Source organism: Purpureocillium lilacinum (genome assembly GCF_023168085.1).
Source record: "Purpureocillium lilacinum CBS 284.36 DNA, scaffold_4, whole genome shotgun sequence".
In the NCBI taxonomy this organism is placed as follows: Eukaryota; Fungi; Ascomycota; class Sordariomycetes; order Hypocreales; family Ophiocordycipitaceae; genus Purpureocillium; species Purpureocillium lilacinum.
The window spans coordinates 1228077-1245264 of record NW_027072114.1 but is presented as its reverse complement, the minus strand read 5'-3'; the positions used below and the strand labels follow the sequence as shown (position 1 = coordinate 1245264).

Below are 17188 nucleotides of genomic sequence, written 5' to 3'. Positions count from 1 at the left end.
GCCAGCGTTGAGCTCAGACGAGCAGCGAGGAGTCGACTGTGCCTCCTCAACCTTGGGACGAAAAAACCTTATAGACCGGAGTTTTCGAAAATGTGTATGGGCGGCAACTGAAGAGCTGCATTGCACTCGTACTCCACGCCTCCATTTCACGCTCAGTGTCAGTGATATACGTGTGCCAGAGCCGCATAGTGAAGGCTCCATGCATTTTACAGCACTGTTAGTTGACGTTACAGTGCGGCCCGACACGGTATGAGCTCACTGTGGAGAGGGAGCTTCCAAGTTCCAGCTCCACTTCACACCTCCACCGTCAGAGAGAGCTTCACCTCATCTCACCTCCGTCGCTACAAACTCCAGTCGCGCATCACCTCAGTGATTCGGCCTCCCACGACGTCCCGCCACTTATTTCGCGTGCATTGCTCGACAACCCGCATCATCTGAGAACCTCACACCCTGACATGAGGTCAATTGGTCTCCGCCTCCCGCCCATCCGTCTGCACGCCTCGCCGCCGCACTACCGCTTCCTCACCTCCCAACTTCGGGCAGCATCCCAGATCATCACCGCTCGACCTCAATCCCCCGCCCTCACCGCGCGCCCATCACACCCCTACGCCGTGTCCCATCTCCGCAGGCAGCAGCGGCAGGCGTTCAGCACGTGTACTCCCCATCGACGACCAGCAGACGACCACGACGTCAACGGCACGATGGCCGGTGAAGCGGGATCGGGCGCCTGGGGCGCGTGGCAGGTCCAGCCGTCGCGGTTTACGCAGCGCGTCGTCGACGCCATGAAGAAGCTGTAAGTTGTTATTCGCTCGCGAGGACTTGGGGGTTCAGCTGCCCCGCTGCATTGGTTCACGGGAGTAAAGGCATGTGCAGCGTCTGATGGACGTCTTTTAACAGGTATCCCGAGGAGCTCGCGGATCGCTCGTGGGACAACGTCGGCTTGCTTGTTGGCAATGCAGAGGGAGCAAACTCGAAGCAAAAGGTCCTCGTGACCAACGACCTCACGTATCAAGTCGCCATGGATGCCATTGAGCAAGACGTTGCCGTCATCGTCAGCTATCGTACGTCGCCGGCTCGCTTCTTCTTCTTCTCTATATGCGCATGTTCCCTCTAACAACCCCAGACCCCTTCATCTTCTCTGGCCTCAAGTCCATCACGAACAAGGACCCGCAGCAGACCACCCTCCTGCGCCTCGTCCAGGCTGGCATCGCCGTGTACTGCCCTCACACCGCCGTCGACGCGGCACCCAAGGGCCTCAACACGTGGCTCGCCGACATCGTCTCGGGCCCGCACCAGAGCGAGCGCTCCGTCGCCATTCCCTGCGCCGCGGCCCCGGAGTCGCACTCGCCGGCGGGCTACGGTGCTATCGGCCGTTTCGATCCGCAGAAGCCCGTCCCCTTGACAGAGATCCTGAAGCGCCTGGCCGAGAAGCTGGGCGGCCTGCGGCACATCATGATCGCGAGCCCCGTCGGCGCGGACGTCAAGACCACCGAAGTGCGCAGCTTTGGCGTGTGCGCAGGCAGCGGGTACGACGTGCTGAAGAACGCCGACGTGGATCTGCTGGTGACGGGCGAGACGAGCCACCACTCGGCGCTGCGGGCTATTCAGCAGGGCCGGACGCTGGTGCAGGTGTTCCACAGCAACTCGGAGCGCGGCTACCTCAACGAGGTCCTGCGGCCGCAGCTCGAGGCGGAGCTGCGTGCGACGGTGCCGGAGGCGGAGGTGGTATTGAGTCAGAACGACAAGGACCCGTTCAGGATCTTGGATCTCAACGAGTTGTCGTGAGTTGTGTCGGGGAGCGAGGCGTTGAACGGGGGTCCTGTAAAGTAGATGACAACAGGTTCTGAATAGCCGATGCTTTGTCGTAGCTTCTCCCGCTCTTATCGGCTGGCTGTGGATGTCCGGGCTGACGGGGGTTCCCTCTTCGGCCTCACTATCGCGTCGCCCTCGTCAATGAGCGCCTGCACATCATCGCCCCCGACGCCCTTTTCTTTCCATGACACAAGCAGCTTCCGCGGCAGCTCCCATTTCCTCCTTGCCTCCTCCATTTTGCCCTCTCTCGCCAAGGCCTGCAGCCGCGAGGGCATGGCTAGCGCCTCCGCCGCGAGCTCCTTAGTACGTCTCCTGCGTGCGTCCGCTTCCCTCTTCTGGCCCTGCTCCGTGTCTGGCGCTGGTACCGAGGCGCGCGCGGCCTCTCGTATTGACGAGGCTTGGCTGTAGATTTGGGCAATGGCCGGGTCGAGCGTCGAGGCCATGGGATTCAGAGGGTCCATGTTTGCACGCATCTAGATTCCCGTCAGCTTACCCTCACATGCACACGTATTCAGAAGCTTCGGGCAAGAATGCTTAAGAGTATGTGACGCCAGGGAAAACGCACCTTTCGTATCGTCTCCGTTGCCGTAATGAGCTTGCTGTAGTTGTCGTACACGAGCGCCTTCTTCTCCGCGTCCAGCGCCCGCACCTCACCCACCACCTGCGCGTATAGCCGCAGCAGGTCCTCTAGCCCGCTCTCCGCGACGACCCTGGCCACGTACTCATCGGCGTTGAAGTCTGCCGCGTCGAGGTCGCTGGCCGGCACCTCCGAATCCGGTATCTCGATGCGCGGTGTCGTCGTCGCGGCGGCGGCTGCGGCAGCAGCGCGCAAGTTGTAGTACTCGCGGAGGGCGGCGCGGTTGGAGCGCTTGGCGGCCGCCGTTGCTGCTCCTGCTGTTGTTGAGGTGGCGCTGGCGGTGCCGGCGGCGGCTGTGGGGTTGGCGTTGTTGACGGGCGAGGTGACGGCCGAGCGGGCGGCTTCGAGGGACGGCCGGCCGGAGGAGGTGGGCGTGCCGGAGGCGGAGGGGAGGCGGCGCAGGCCCGGGGCGGCGGAGGAGTCGCGCGGAGAGGCGATTGTCGACATGGCTTCGGGTTGGCGTGCGCCCGGGGTCGAAATGGGGGCACGCGCGGGTGGGTGGTGGTGATGTGTGTCGTACGCAGGCACGGCGTTTGGGGGAGGGCACTTGACAATGAGGTTTACGTGGATGGAGGAGTGTCACACAGGTCGACAGGCTTGGAGTTAAGGTGACGGGAGAAATTGCGGGGAGCTCCAGGGGTTGCGTAGCTCCGGCCAGTGGATTTGGGTCTGCTGGCGGATGCGCTAAGCCGGGCCGGGAAGCCTTCTAGACGGCTGCTTTGGAGGGCTCCACGATCATGTTAAAACCTCCAAAGCTCCATTCCCTTCACTACAACAGTACAGTTTCTACGACGCGTCTCCTGCACATATCGGCTAGCGAGGGAACGGGGAAGGGCTCATCACTCAACAAAAGGACCTCATAAGGGGTCCTCAGAAGTCAGAACCTACAGCCAGCAGCTTAGCCGTGCCCGGACGGACGGTAGCAGGCAGCGGGCTGGTCCACGCCAGACATCAAGGCACCCCGTCGTGATAGCTTCACCCAGCAGCCGTCCACTCATTCACTCACTCATCCTTTCGCCCAAGCACTCACTACGGGGTCTGCCTATCTCAACTACCTCACCTCGACATCTCACCTTCCTCCAACTCCACATCATGGATCTCACCGCCCAGCTCCGCGCCTCCCTCCTCGCGCAATCCTTCCCCCCTCCCTCCACCCCCTTCCTCACCTCCCTCCTCACCACGCGCTCGCCCCCTCCCCCGCTCCCCTCCCTGCTCGCCACCGCCAAAGCCCGCCTCCTCGCCTGCGACCTCACGTCCAGCACCTCCATCGACCGCGCGATGCTCGCCACCCTGCCCGCCTCCTCCTCCACCACCACCAACACCACCACCAACAACAACACCAACAACACCAACAACCCCTCAGCGGCGTCAGCAAAAGAGGTCAGGATCCCGCGCGACGTCCACGTCCAGGTCCTCGACGTCGAGAACCTCAGCGCCAGCCGCTGGGAGCAGGTCGAGGAGCTCGAGGCCGTGGCGAGGGGGGAGCGCACCCGCGGGAGGCAGGTCGTGCGCGTGACGGCCGACGACGACGACGACAACAACAGCAACGGTGTCGTGGACGGCACAGCCGCGAGCCAGACACAGACGCAGACCACGGCGATGGCACAGGCCAGGACTGCCAACGCAGGGGGCGGCGGCGCGGTGACTCCAGCGGTTGCCGCAGGACCGAACGCGACGCACCGCCTCGTGCTGCAGGACCACCAGGGCAACCGCATCTACGCCGTGGAGCTGCGGCGCGTGGACCGCATTGCCGTGGGCAAGACCAACATTGGGGAGAAGATGGTGCTGCGGGCGGGGACGGTGATTTCGCGAGGGAGCGTGCTGCTTACGCCGGAGACGTGCACGATATTGGGCGGCAAGGTTGAGGCGTGGCACGAGGCGTGGATTCAGGGCCGCCTGGCGAGGTTGAAAGAGGCAGTGGGAGGCGATAGGCCTCGCTGATGCGATGTTTATCCACATTGTATTCATTATGCTCTTCCAGTTCTATCAAGATACCCCGCCATGACCATGATGCACTTTTTCGACCACGCCCATCTCCGTGTCCCTGCAATACCTGTTTACACGCCTGCGGTAGCCACCTCCAGGGCCTTCCACCCATGCTTTTCCCAAGGTGCAATCATGGCAGCTCTCTGAGCGTCCGCAGCCTTGCCCGTTCCGGCATATGCGTTGGCGAGGTCCTGAGCCTCCAACACGCCGCGCGGCGGGATGCCCCTGACAGCCACCTTCAAGGCCATCTGGGACGCGTACGGGTCGCCTGTCGCCTCCGCGAGGGACGCCCAACCATGGGGGAGATGCGGGTACAGCATCACGTCCTCCTGGACCTGCGTCAACATGTCCTGCTCCGTGCGGCCGTCGCCCAAGCCGGCAATGGCCCGGAGCACTTCGCCAATGTGCGACTGCTCCGTCGTCGTGACGCTTTCGTTTGTGCGCAGCTTCTGGAGCTCCTCCACAACGGCCTCCAGGCTGTCTTCGTCCTGATCCAGGAGCGCAATGACGCCGAGGAGAAGGACGCTTTGGACGTGATCTGGCTGCCTCTCGATGACCTCGAACAGGGCCGAGCGGGCCTTATCCCGCGAGTCTTCCGAGCCCTGCGCCCAGAGAACCTGTGCCAAGAGACAGGTCGCATCGGGGTTGTTGTCTGATTCTCCCAGCGCGGCCTCGAAACACCTTTGCGCCTCGTCGTACTGCTCCAGATAGTACTGTCCCAAGCCTACCGTCAGGTGTGCGGACAGCCGGGCCTTTTTCCGTTGCTCGCCCGTCAGCTCGCTCTCGCTCTCGTCGCTACTCAGACCGAGGGCCATGTCGCCGCACTCCACAGCCTGGTCGTACGACCTTGCGGCGAGATATGCCCGGGCCAAGTCGGTCTTTGCCAATGTGAACCTGGCAAGGCTCTCGGCAGACTCAGTGGCCTCATAGTCGGCCTCGATGTCATCGCAAATCTTCTCCAGCGTCTGCACAGCAGGGGCATGCTCCCTCGTCCGCTCCTGGAGCATGGTCGACAAGTGGCCAAACGCCAGATCTTGCGGGCGCAGGCTTTGCAACTGGTTGAGTGCAAACAGCGGTTGGATGAGAGAAGCCACGGTCATGTTCGGCGGAGCAGTGAGGATGTGGTCGAACGTGGATGCAGAGTAGTGCCGCCGTGTGGGAACGGATGAGGCTTCAGAAATCTCCATGGCGTGTGTGAAGAGCCCCCGGGCTTCCTTTGCATTGCCAACAAGCAGCGCAACAAATCCCTGCCCCAGCCAGGCGTGCGCGTAGTCCGGGTCTGCCGACTGTGCTCGAGTGAATGCCTCGTTTGCCACCCTTGTATCACCAGACAGCAAGGCCAAGGCCCCCAAGTTGGTCCACGCTACGGGGCTGCGCTCGTTCAAGTGCAGACTCCTGACGAACGCGTGCTGCGCAACGGGCGGGTTGATGTCGCTCGTCACCACTCCGAGTGCGTTCCAAAACTCGGAGTTGCCACTTTCCAGCTCGATGGCTCTCTTGAAAGCCCTCACTGCAGCCTTGATGTAGTTGCTCGACTTCTTGCGCTGCTGATCCGGTAGGCATGAGTGTGCGCGGAACTCAGCCCAGCCCAGGTTGTAGTGTGCGACGGCTTGGGCGTGAATGTCTCCCGAGGAAACGTCAATGGCCAGCTTGTGGCACAGAATAGTTGCGTGCAGGCATCGGGTAATGCCGCCGCCTAGGCCATCTCCATTGACGCTGGTGCCGGGGGCGTACACAACGTCAGTCCCAACCTTGTCCACGCCACCAAAGATCTCAAAAGCCTGCTGGTTTCCACTCTCCAGAAGCGATTTGATAGTCTGCACAGGAAAGTCCGCGACACGGCTCTGGACAGATGAGAACACGGAGCAAGCGTCCGCCAGGCTCTTCCAAAAGTTGAACGTGTCTCGAACACTCCCACTCGTGGTGGCTGCAAAGTTGATAGTGTCCATGGCAAGCTGGACAGCTTTTCCAAACAACCCCTTTTCCACGGACGCCAGAGCGTTGTCTACCAGAGTCTGCATGAGAGCAATGATAACACCCTCTTCTCCACCATGGGTTTGCAACACGGCCTGGTACAAGGTGATCGACTCGTCATACTCGCCTAGTTCTCGTTTGATATTGGCAAGCATGTACTTCGTGAACCACCTGTCGCTGGATATGTCGCCGTTGCTCTCCGTCTCAAGGCTCTGCGCGTTCAGTATCGCCTTTGTGGCGGCAATGTACCGTCCGGAGCTGTGGTAACTCTCGCCCAAGCCAACCCAGGAATGATAGTCTCCGGGCGACAGCCTGAGTGCAGCCTGGAACGAAACAATCGCCTTGTGGACGTCTTGCTTGTTTAGCTCGGCCACGCCTAGCGCGGCAAACGGCCAGCTGATGCCCTTTCTCTTCGACCCAGGCGGCGGTTTAACTTTGCCTGAGTCTACCACGCGCTGCGCAACGAGCTCCACACGATCCCAGTCGCCGTCTTCTGCAAAAGATCGGGCCAACCGCTCCGCGGCAACAACTTCTGCGGAAGAGAGCTCGAGAGCCTTCTGGAAGCACCGGCGCGCTCTCTTTCGATCTTTGGCGTAGTCGTTGTAGAATATTCCAAGGCTGGTGTACGTGGGAGCGTGGTTCAAGTCGTTGTTGAGAGCGGCCAGCCAATATGCGTATGCACTATCGCCCTTTCGCTGCTTTCTCGCTTGCCGACTCGAGTCCAGATTCCAAATGCAGGAGCCAATACGATATTGAGTGTCGGCCAGTAGGTCCTTGTCGTTGGCTCCCTTTTGCTCCAGCTGCTTGACGCAGTCCAAGAGCTCGGCCCTTGCAGTCTGCCAGTCCCCTTTCAAAGCCTTGACCCAGGCCGCTTCAGACCTGACGCGGATGTTCGATGGGTCACGCTCGAGGGCACGGCTTAGGTAGTCGATGGCCTCATCATACTCTTCCTCTTCCTCAAAGATAAGCCCTACGCCTATCATGGCCGGTGTCGATGTTTCGTCATGCTCTAGCACCTTGTCGAACAGATTCTTGGCTTCCTGGTGGTGTCTCGGCGACTGGTAGTAGACCAGCGCTGTGCCCAGAGACAATGAGTATGCGTCATATGTGTTGCGAAAGGAGAGGCCCGTCTTTGTGCGCTCCTTGACGGTGAACTGCTGCGCTTTGCGCATAAACTCGACTGTGCTCTCATACTCGCCGAAGTGAAGGAAGTAATGGCCGACCAGTCGGTACGCAAACGTGGACTCGGTGCCTGCTATGCCTTCTGTGATCATGATGAGGCGGTCGTCGTCTGTCAGAGGGACAAATGATGTGGGAACACCGCCGTCTTCATCGTCATCCTCGCTTTCCTCAGACCCAGCCATCGACGCGGCCTTTTTCTCGGTCTCGGCTGGCGGAGGGAACGGTGATATGACACTCGTCAAGTAGCCGGTGATGACTTTGTAAAGATCGCTGTCAGGGAAGAAGCCGCAGTACTCTCTCAGGACGGTCACATCCCAGTCCTTGATATCGTTGTGGTCTTGCCAGTTGATGGCAATGTCCCACGCCAGCTTGAAGGGGTGCTTGATGATGACCATGTCGTTTGCGAGACCCCGCACCTTTGCTTGCTCCTCCGCTTTCGCGGCAGTAGGAGAGACTAGCAGGCGGTCGTAGCAATGTTGAAGGAGCTTTTCTTCGTAAGTCCTCCTCACGTCGTCGTCGCTGGTCCAGTTGATCAGCTGCCGATAGACGTGCTCCAGCTTGCTAAGTGCGAACACCTCCCGCTTGACTTCGATTGTGACATCAGTCAACGTGGCGCCCAGGCGGGTGCGTCGTTCTCCTATGAGCGTGTTGATGCGCTTCTTCTCAAACTCTTCAAGGATAAGGGCAATAGTTTCGTAGGTCCTTGCGGGATGGGGAAAGCGGCCTTCCAGGACGGGGTAGAGGGGGCTCTCCGGGAGCTGGATCCAGAGGGCATCAGCGTACTGAAGTTTGTCGCCCTGTACTCTGGCAAAGTCGACAAACTTGTCGACAACCTCCTGGCACTTGAACATGTCGTCGGCGTCGCGGAACACGTGTGCCAGGCTGACGACGGCACGCTGGTACTCGGCCAGCTTCTTGGTGCCCTGCTTCTCATAGATCTTGATGAGGCCCTGGTAGGCCTGCGCGTCCTGTGGGCGGAGCGCGGTGGCATCTTGGTAGACGGTCTCGGCCTCATCTAGGCGGTTTGACTTGTCCAAGGCAAAGGCCAGGAAGATGAGGCTGGGTGCGGTCAGTCGGGCCCGCCCCTTAAGCCGAGATGGGGGCAACTCACGCTTGGTAGCTCTTGGGGTCCTTTTTCAGGTAGCCCTGAGCCTGGTCGATGGCGTCGTCAAACTTCTGCTGCCGAATCGCATCGTTGATGGACTTGAGCAGCGCCTTGGAGCTTGACATGGCTGCTCGACAGTGACGGCGAGGGCCGGACTCAGTTGGAGGCTGACAGTCCGACACGCAGATGAATGGACAGTGCGAGGGTTCGTGGAGCTGTGAGGGTCACTGTCATGGCCGAAAATGGTACGCGGCCTCGTTGGTTCCCAGGTGGTCGTACACGGCGCCGTACGTTGGGACTTGGAGTCACGTCGATGGCTCGTGGAAGTTTGCTGCGTCACTGAGTTGAGCTACGTTACGTCGTGCACCTTTCCAGCGTCATGCACCAATGGGTAAGGTACCTCTAGCGCCGGGGCTTATGCGTGCAGCGGCGTGCCCTGAGCTCTCTCGACGTGGGCGCCGTTGAGCCGAGGATTGGCCGGCGCCTATCTGCAGGGCACCGCCCAACTCAACAGCACCGCCTGCTCCAGCTCTCACCCCACCTGCACAGTAGGCAAGTGCGCTAGAATGGAGGAGGCCAACCCCTCGCATGGATTGCGGACGTGACGGGCTGGCGCCACCAGTTCCATCCAATATCCCCAAGCCGACGGATCGATCCGTCGCCTCTCCACATCGCAGCATTCATGTCAAAGACTCGCGCTCACCTCGCCCATTCTTCTCGAATCAATCTTTGGGCTGAGGGCCGCATTTCGCCGCAGTATGTCTCTATCAGCCCGCAGCCGCGTCCAGCAGAGGCGCCCCCTCGACAGCTCGCATTCTGGCCAGCCACGCGTGGAGGCCTCGATCCTTGGCCCCCTTGCGCCAACCATGTTTGCCTCGACGACAGGCCGCATCATTGAGGGCTCTTTGACGACCCCCCCGCGGCTTGATTGTCCCAGTCATTTGACCATTCTACAGCGGAGATCTAGGCGCTGAAGGATCGCGACAACATCCAGCACACCACTTCCGCAGCCCGACGGCACGAAGCCTCGCATCCAGACTCGATGGCGGCCACGAGGGACGTCGGAAGCCAACAGCCGCCACAAAAAAAGGACGCCATCGGTGCGTGCGGGTTGCCAGCGCCACAAGCACCACCACCACTCGGTTCGTCGCGCTGGCCAGCCCGCCTCATGGCGGGAGTCGCCACACGGACCAACAAAGCGACGCCGTCTGCTCGTCAATGACTCAATAGTCCACCAGATCGCATTGTCCGCCCTGGGCAGCGCCGCGGCGCCATCGGTCGGGCCTGCGCCTGGCCTCAGCTCCAAGCTCTCTCGGGTGTGATAACGTGTGCTTGCCGGTTAGCCAGCCGTCAGCTCTGCAGCGAGCCCACGGCTGCCTGCACGGATCCAATACCGACAGGGCTATAAGCTGCATGGCGTTACTCTGTCAACTTGCTTCCCCCGAGCTGTCGCTTACGCCCGCTGACTTGCCGACCAGGCGCTGCCGTCGCCCGTCACCGGCACTTACAAGGTGAATGAATATCCGCCCAGCCCGTTGGTTCCTCGCGACAATAGCACCGGGGGTTGATGGCTGGTAGCGCCAATGAATGCCGGGCATGGCGTTTGCCTGCGTGGCTTGAAAGGACCCCACGCCTCCCCGGCATCCTAACCACCCAACACCACCGCGCTTGTCGAGTCGTCGAACTTGGGGGATCATCGCGGCCATACAGAGACAAGCAAGTGCTGTATTGTGCTGTGCGCCCATGTGCGCGTCTGTTGTGTGACGCCGTGAGGCTCGGCTGGCCACCGCCCTCATCCGGGCGTCGCCCCCTACTCCGGGTATGTCACACGGCGCCCGCATGTGTGTGCCTGGCTGGACGCCAGGATTCTCACCACGTCGGGCTGAGATGGCGACTGCCTTGCCCAGGTAACCGCTTTCTTTGCTTTCCAGACAAGAGTGCCTCTGTCGGTGGAAGATGCCGGTCCAGCCAAGCCGCGTCGGCGATGGCGGTGGCGTCCAAAGAGTCCCGTGCTGCATGTTGGTTCGAATCCACAAAGACTTTGAAAGAAGCTCGCCGGTCATACTGTATACACAGCACGTAGGAGGTTTGCCGCGGAGAGAGGCTATAACACTGCCACCGACCCCAGACTTGTGGAGAATGTACACAGACCCGTTGTCACGTTTCAATCCTTTGCATCTCTTTCTCGCCCTTTAGTTGCTGGCCCCCGCTGTTCATGTCGTGCGACGGCCGCTTATGTCTCCTCCCTCCATGCAACCGTAGAGCTCATAATGCCACTCGTGCACCGCAGGTTCCAGGATCGGCTCGCCGCCCAGATCCAGACCAGGAAGACCAACGATGGCGCCGTCATCGAGAACCCCTTGGGTACGTACTTGCGACAAAACGCGCGAGAGTCCTTCGCTAACACGGGGTAGCGTACATGACGGACAAGGAGTTGGAGGAAGATGTCAAAGAATTCGCACAGAAGAAACTGCCCGTCGTTCCGTACGAGCAAATCTTGCGCGCCGCAAGGGTGGCCAAGGATATCCGCATGTACGATGAAATCGCGCGACGGCCGGGCTTTGACAGTCGCCACCACCTCCCAGTCACCCTTACCGAAGACGAGAAGACCGCCCTGCGAAGAGAACGAGATGTCACCTTTAGCGAACGGGGAATGTGGACCGTCATTGCCACAGTCTCCTTGGCAGCCCTGCTGCAGGGTAAGTCTTCGTTGCGCTGTTGTATGTTGCGTGGACATGCCCCGATCCTGACCGAGCGATTCAACTCTAGGTTTCGTCCAATCCTCTTGGAACGGCGCCGCGTTATATGACAATCAGTGGGGACTCACAACGACGGAGGCAGACCAACGGAGCGAATCTGACGATTGGCGCCTCGGGGCGGCCAATGCCTCGCCTTGGTTTGTCGCCGCCCTCATCGGCTGTCCCCTGTCCCTGCCCATCAACTATTGGTACGGCAGGAGAGGCGGAATCGCCGTTGCAGCGGCATTGATATTCTGCAGCTCTGTTGGGGCTGTGTTTGCGAAGACGTGGATTGACTTGATGTGCGTTCGCATCATCAATGGGCTGGGTGAGTCGGGTCGTGTCCAAGACTGCTTGAGAAGCCCATTCACTAACCAGCGTAGGGATGGGAATCAAGGCTGTCAGCACGCCGATTCTGGCATCTGAGACTGCTGTCGGCTTCTGGCGCGGCTCTGCGATTCTCGCATGGCAACTCTGGTGAGTGATGTATGATCTTGGTGGCGAGTCGCACGAACTGACGACCCTTGTCGCGCAGGGTCGCATTCGGCATCATGACCAGCTTCGGCTTCAACATGATTTTCACGACCGCACCGAGCCCTCACACCGTCTTTGCCCTCATCAACGGCGCGCCCATGGTGCCCAGCTTGGCCCTGTTCATCATCGCCATCTGGGTCTGCCCCGAGTCGCCCCGCTACCATCTCATGAAGGGACCCAACTACAACGTCGAGAAGGCGTATCGCATTTTGCAGCGCGTTCGAAATACTGAGGTACGTGGTCGGAGGATCTCGGCACGAAGTCGCTGGGATGGAGACTGACACTGCTTCCAGTTGCAAGCGCTACGAGACCTGTACGTGGTGCACAAGGCGCTCGACCTCGAAAATGTCGGCTTCGGCGACTTGGACGAGAACGCGGCGCTGTCGCCGGGATTCTTTTGGGTAATCAGGGACTTCTTCACGCAGTACAAGCAGCTGTTCCAGCAACGCCGGTTGTACAACGCGGTGATTTCAACGGGAACTGTCAATCTGGCACAGCAACTTTGTGGAGGTGAGTGGATTAGCTGACAGCTCCGAGACTCGTCTCAGCAAGCTAACGGTCGGCAGTCAACGTGTGCGCCTTCTACTCTGGTTTGTCGTCGCTCGCCTGGGACTGAAAAGCTGCACGCACTAATGACCAGCAGGAACTCTGTTCAGCCGTGTCGGAAACCAGTCCATCCTTATCGAAATGGCATACAGTCTTGGATTTGGTCAGTACTTGCCGTATTCTGCCACCATGCAGCATTGCTGACTTGAATATTCAAGGTGCAATCAACTGGCTCTTTGCGCTACCCGCGATTAAGCATATCGATACGCTCGGCCGAAGGAAGCTACTGTTGATGACGTTACCGTGCATGGCCATAACCATGCTCGGGGCTGGGTTGGCCGGGTTTATCGAGGACCAAAAGTTGCGCGTCGGGATCACGGCTCTGTTCCTGTTCTGTAAGTCTAGAGGACTCGCGCAGGCTCCTTGCATGAAGTGCTGACGGGACAGTGTTTGCCATGGCATATTCGCCAGGTCTAGGTCCGATCCCGTTTACGCTCGCTTCCGAGAGTTTTCCACTGTCTCATCGAGAAGCGGTAGGTGACCTGTCTTGGGTTGTTAGACATGTTGCTGATGACTGTAGGGCACCTCGTGGGCCATTTCCATCAACTTTTTCTTTGCTGCCATTCTGTCCTTGTTCTTCCCAAGGTGAGTAAACACATGCGCCCGGGATTTTGCATTCAGCTGACAACGTGACAGCGTCAATTCCGCCATCGGACAAACAGGCTCTCTCGGACTGTTCGCCGCGCTCAACGTCTTGGCGCTGGTGCTTGTGTTCCTGCTGGTCGAGGAGACGAAGCGGCGCAGCTTGGAAGACCTCGACCACATCTTTGCGGTGTCGAAGCGGGACTTTATGCGGTTCCAGATGACGGAGATTCTACCGTGGTTCCTCGGAAAGACGTTTCTACGGAACAGAACCAAGCGGCCGCAGCTGTACAAGGATCTGATCTGGGGCTCGTACGGCGGCGAGGGCGACACCCGGTCGCGCATTATGGACGAGCTGGACGGCGTGGAGACGGTGCGGTCCTACTCGGTCGCGCAGTCGCCGTGGAGCGAGGGCGGGCCGTCTCACATCGCCTTCGCCATGAGCCCTATCACGCCCGTCTCGACCGACGAGATCGGTCTTGTTGGGCGGAACCCCAACGCCGTGGAGATTGGCGACAGCAGGCCCATGGCCAGCTCCGAGTCGCCGCTCGGGAGCCACCCGCCCAGCTACCAGAACGAAGAGGGGCCTAATACGCCGACGGACAGCCCGGAAGTGCAGTACGACGATGTGAAATACGACTACCGCAAGCAAGAGTGACGGAGTGACGGGACGGGAAGGAGAAGGAAGGGAAAAGAAGGAGGCTCAAAGTCGTAATCGGTGGATGAGGTCGGGCCCCATTGTACACGTAACGCGAGGCGTATATATCCTTGGAATAGCACGACTGCGTATCGCAGGTGAAGCTGCGGTCGAACCACGCTGGCCAATCCCGCGCGTCGCGACGCATGATGATTCCTTTCTGGGCGAAGGGCGAGGTGGAGTCGCGGTGCGCAGCGCGCGCGGGGGCGGCGAGGCTTTCATCGTTGTACCCCAGCTGATCGGTTGATGGATGGCTGTCTTTGCGCAGAGAAGGTGCAGCTAGCCCCCCTGCGTGCATGCATCGCTTGATGGTGGCCCGTGATCTGCGGTAGCAGCAGCCCGAGACTGTCGCTGCCGGCGGCCAGTTGGGAGACGGTGTAAGCGGTTGACTGGCCTTGTCACCTGGGTATAAAAAGGTGGACAGGAGACGGATGAAACATCAATGACCATTTATTTATTCAGACCGGGGAGCACAACTTGGGATGGAACGCTCTGCTACCCTCTGCTCTGTGGGGTGTAGCCGTCGATAATTTAGGGACCCGAGGCGGCCACTGCGTCATAGGTTTAGTACGTCACTAACGACAAAGAGCGGCTGCAGTCCCGTTTTGACGTTAACGGGGGTCCCCTTAAGCTCCGACCGCCAACTTGGAGGACCGTCCCCCCCTCAACCTCCTACCTCCAACCTCCAACGTCCGGCCTGTCCATCACCTCTGTCACCTCCGGCCCCTCTCCCTCACGCCGCGAAGTCGCCGGGCCGGCCCATAGACGACGACACACCATGGCGTCCTTCCGCCTGACCATCGAGGACGGCCAGTTCCGCGACGGCCACGGCCGCCAGGTCGTCCTGCGCGGCATCAACGTCGCCGGCGACGCCAAGCTGCCCAGCGAGCCCGACCAGCCATCCCACGTCGGCGACGACTTCTTCGACGGCGACAACGTCACATTCCACCAGCGGCCCTTCTCCAAGGACGATGCGCCCACGCACTTTGCGAGGCTGCGCCGTTACGGCTTCAATACCATCCGCTATGTCTTCACCTGGGAGGCCATCGAGGCCGCCGGCCCGGGAATCTACGACGAGACGTGGATTCAGCACACCATTGAGATCCTGCGCGTCGCAAGGTCCTATGGCTTCTACGTCTTCATGGATCCGCACCAGGATGTCTGGTCGCGCTTCACCGGCGGCTCCGGCGCCCCCATGTGGACCATTTACGCCTGCGGCCTGAACCCCCAGAGCTTCGCCGCCACCGAGGCCGCCATCGTCCAGAACACATACCCCGACCCCGATACGTTCCCCAAGATGATCTGGTCGACGAATTACTACCGTCTCGCCGCCGGTACCATATTTACAATGTTCTTTGCCGGCAAAGACTTCGCGCCCAATTGCATCATTGACGGCGTCAACATCCAGGACTACCTCCAGAACCACTTCATCAACGCGTGCGGCCAGCTCGCCAAGCGCATACACGAAGCCGGCGACCTCGAAGACGTCGTCGTCATGGGATGGGAGAGCATGAACGAGCCGAACCGCGGCATGACCGGCTACGTCGATCTGACGGTCATCCCCAAGGAGCACCCGCTCAAGAAGGGCACCTGCCCGACCATGTGGCAGACATTCCTCACCGGCATGGGCAGAGCTTGCGAAGTCGACACTTGGGACATGGGTGGTCTCGGACCGTACAAGACCGGCACCACGCTCGTCGACCCCCACGGCGAGATTGCGTGGCTCCCGGAGGGCTACGACGACTCCAAGTATGGCTGGAAGCGCGACCCCAGCTGGAGGCTCGGAGAGTGCATCTGGGCGCAACACGGCGTCTGGGATCCCGAGACAGATACACTACTCAAGAAGGACTACTTCCAAAGGAACCCGCGTACCGGGAAGGCCATCGACTACCCTGAATTCACCAACACGTACTTCATGGACTTTTGGCGAAAGTACCGCGACACGTGTCGCAAGCACCACAAGGATTGCATCATGTTGATGCAGTACCCGACTCTGGAGCTGCCGCCCCAGATCAAGGGCACCGAAGACGACGACCCGCTGATGGCGTTCACGCCGCACTTTTATGACGGCATCACTCTCATGACGAAGCATTGGAACAGCACGTGGAACGTCGACGTCGTCGGCGTGCTCCGAGGAAAGTACCTGCATCCAGCGTTTGCCATCAAGATAGGCGAGACGGCCATTCGCAACTGTCTCAGGGACCAGCTGGCTACATTGCGACAAGAGGGTCTCGATCGGATTGGCAAGCATCCGTGCATCTTGACAGAGTTTGGCATTCCTTACGACATGGACGACAAGAAGGCATATAAATCGGGCGATTACACGAGTCAGTCAGCGGCGCTCGATGCCAACTACTTTGGCGTCGAGGGCTCGCAAATAGAAGGACACTGCCTGTGGCTATACAGCACGAACAACGACCATGAGCGCGGCGACCAGTGGAACGGCGAGGACCTGTCCATCTTCTCACTAGACGATAAGCTTCCGCCGCTGTCACCCCTCCCCAAGACCTCTCTACCTAACCAGTCGGCCACGAGCCTCCTGAAGCTCTCCACCATGAATAGGGAAGGCGGTGGCCCTGGCGGCGACGATGAGGCCGTCACACCCGGAAACCTCCAGCGGACGCTCACAAACCCATCCATCAGCTCCACGCCCTCGCTCAAGGACCCCGAGCTGACCAACGCGCCCGGCTACCGCGCCGCCGAAGCATTCATCCGACCCACCCCCACGGTCGTCGCCGGAGACGTCGCAGCCACGGGCTTCGACCTGCGCAGGTGCACCTACAACCTCAAGGTCAAGGCCGCGAAACCCGCCGGCGATGACGCCCCCACCGTCGTCTTCCTGCCCGAGTTCCACTTCCCCAAGGACCAGGCCGAAGTGACCGTCTCGGCGGGCAAGTGGGAGCTCAGTACCGAAGAGGACGACGGCCCCCTGCTGCAGTGGCTCCGCTGGTGGCACCCGGAGGGCGAGCACACGCTCACGGTGCGCGGCGTGGTTAGGAAGCACAACGTCCCTGAGGGCTCGGCCGAGGAGGCCGGGTACCTGGAGCAGTGTCAGGAGGGGTACGGGTTCAACTTTGGGAGCTGCTCCGTCATGTGAGGCGCTCTCTTCCCCTCCTTCCCTCGCCTCGTTTCGACATCTGGGAGAGCAGAGGCGGTTGTGTGTGGATCTTTTGCCAGCATTTGGGTTCGTGAAGGTCTGTCTGCCCGTGGGATTCTTGATGTATGGCGTTTTGGGCGATGTGGTCATCTTTCCTGTTTGAAGCATTGACAGTAGGGCCCAAGCAAGGGCCATCGAACATAGCAAGCTTGCATAAAAGCACCATCTATACCTCGTA

At 60.3% G+C, this 17188-nt stretch overlaps 6 protein-coding genes across 6 annotated transcripts; 4 read left to right on the top strand and 2 right to left on the bottom strand.

Moving 5' to 3' along the window:
- Positions 1-701: 701 nt before the first annotated feature.
- On the top strand, positions 702-1785 carry PLICBS_005580 (uncharacterized protein; the record flags this gene model as incomplete). Its single annotated transcript, XM_018319268.2, has 3 exons — positions 702-793; positions 898-1061; positions 1124-1785. The coding sequence occupies 3 exons, from the start codon at positions 702-704 to the stop codon at positions 1783-1785; spliced, it is 918 nt and encodes a 305-aa protein (XP_018181742.2).
- Positions 1786-1880: 95 nt separating this feature from the next.
- On the bottom strand, positions 1881-2896 carry PLICBS_005579 (uncharacterized protein; the record flags this gene model as incomplete). The annotated part of the gene is made up of 2 exons (XM_018319267.2): positions 1881-2285; positions 2378-2896. 2 exons carry the CDS (start codon positions 2894-2896, stop codon positions 1881-1883), a joined length of 924 nt encoding a protein of 307 aa, XP_018181741.1.
- Positions 2897-3541: 645 nt separating this feature from the next.
- PLICBS_005578 (uncharacterized protein) lies at positions 3542-4390 on the top strand (the record flags this gene model as incomplete). The annotated part of the gene is made up of 1 exon (XM_018319266.2): positions 3542-4390. The coding sequence occupies one exon, from the start codon at positions 3542-3544 to the stop codon at positions 4388-4390; it is 849 nt and encodes a 282-aa protein (XP_018181740.2).
- A 116-nt stretch (positions 4391-4506) lies between these two features.
- On the bottom strand, positions 4507-8821 carry PLICBS_005577 (superkiller protein 3; the record flags this gene model as incomplete). The annotated part of the gene is made up of 2 exons (XM_018319265.2): positions 4507-8650; positions 8703-8821. The coding sequence occupies 2 exons, from the start codon at positions 8819-8821 to the stop codon at positions 4507-4509; spliced, it is 4263 nt and encodes a 1420-aa protein (XP_018181739.2).
- Positions 8822-10966: 2145 nt separating this feature from the next.
- PLICBS_005576 (uncharacterized protein) lies at positions 10967-13814 on the top strand (the record flags this gene model as incomplete). The annotated part of the gene is made up of 13 exons (XM_065600757.1): positions 10967-11060; positions 11111-11395; positions 11466-11643; positions 11695-11762; positions 11818-11911; positions 11970-12201; positions 12262-12478; positions 12535-12558; positions 12612-12677; positions 12733-12909; positions 12962-13047; positions 13095-13159; positions 13211-13814. 13 exons carry the CDS (start codon positions 10967-10969, stop codon positions 13812-13814), a joined length of 2190 nt encoding a protein of 729 aa, XP_065456829.1.
- An 817-nt stretch (positions 13815-14631) lies between these two features.
- PLICBS_005575 (uncharacterized protein) lies at positions 14632-16950 on the top strand (the record flags this gene model as incomplete). The annotated part of the gene is made up of 1 exon (XM_018319263.2): positions 14632-16950. The coding sequence occupies one exon, from the start codon at positions 14632-14634 to the stop codon at positions 16948-16950; it is 2319 nt and encodes a 772-aa protein (XP_018181737.2).
- Positions 16951-17188: the final 238 nt, after the last annotated feature.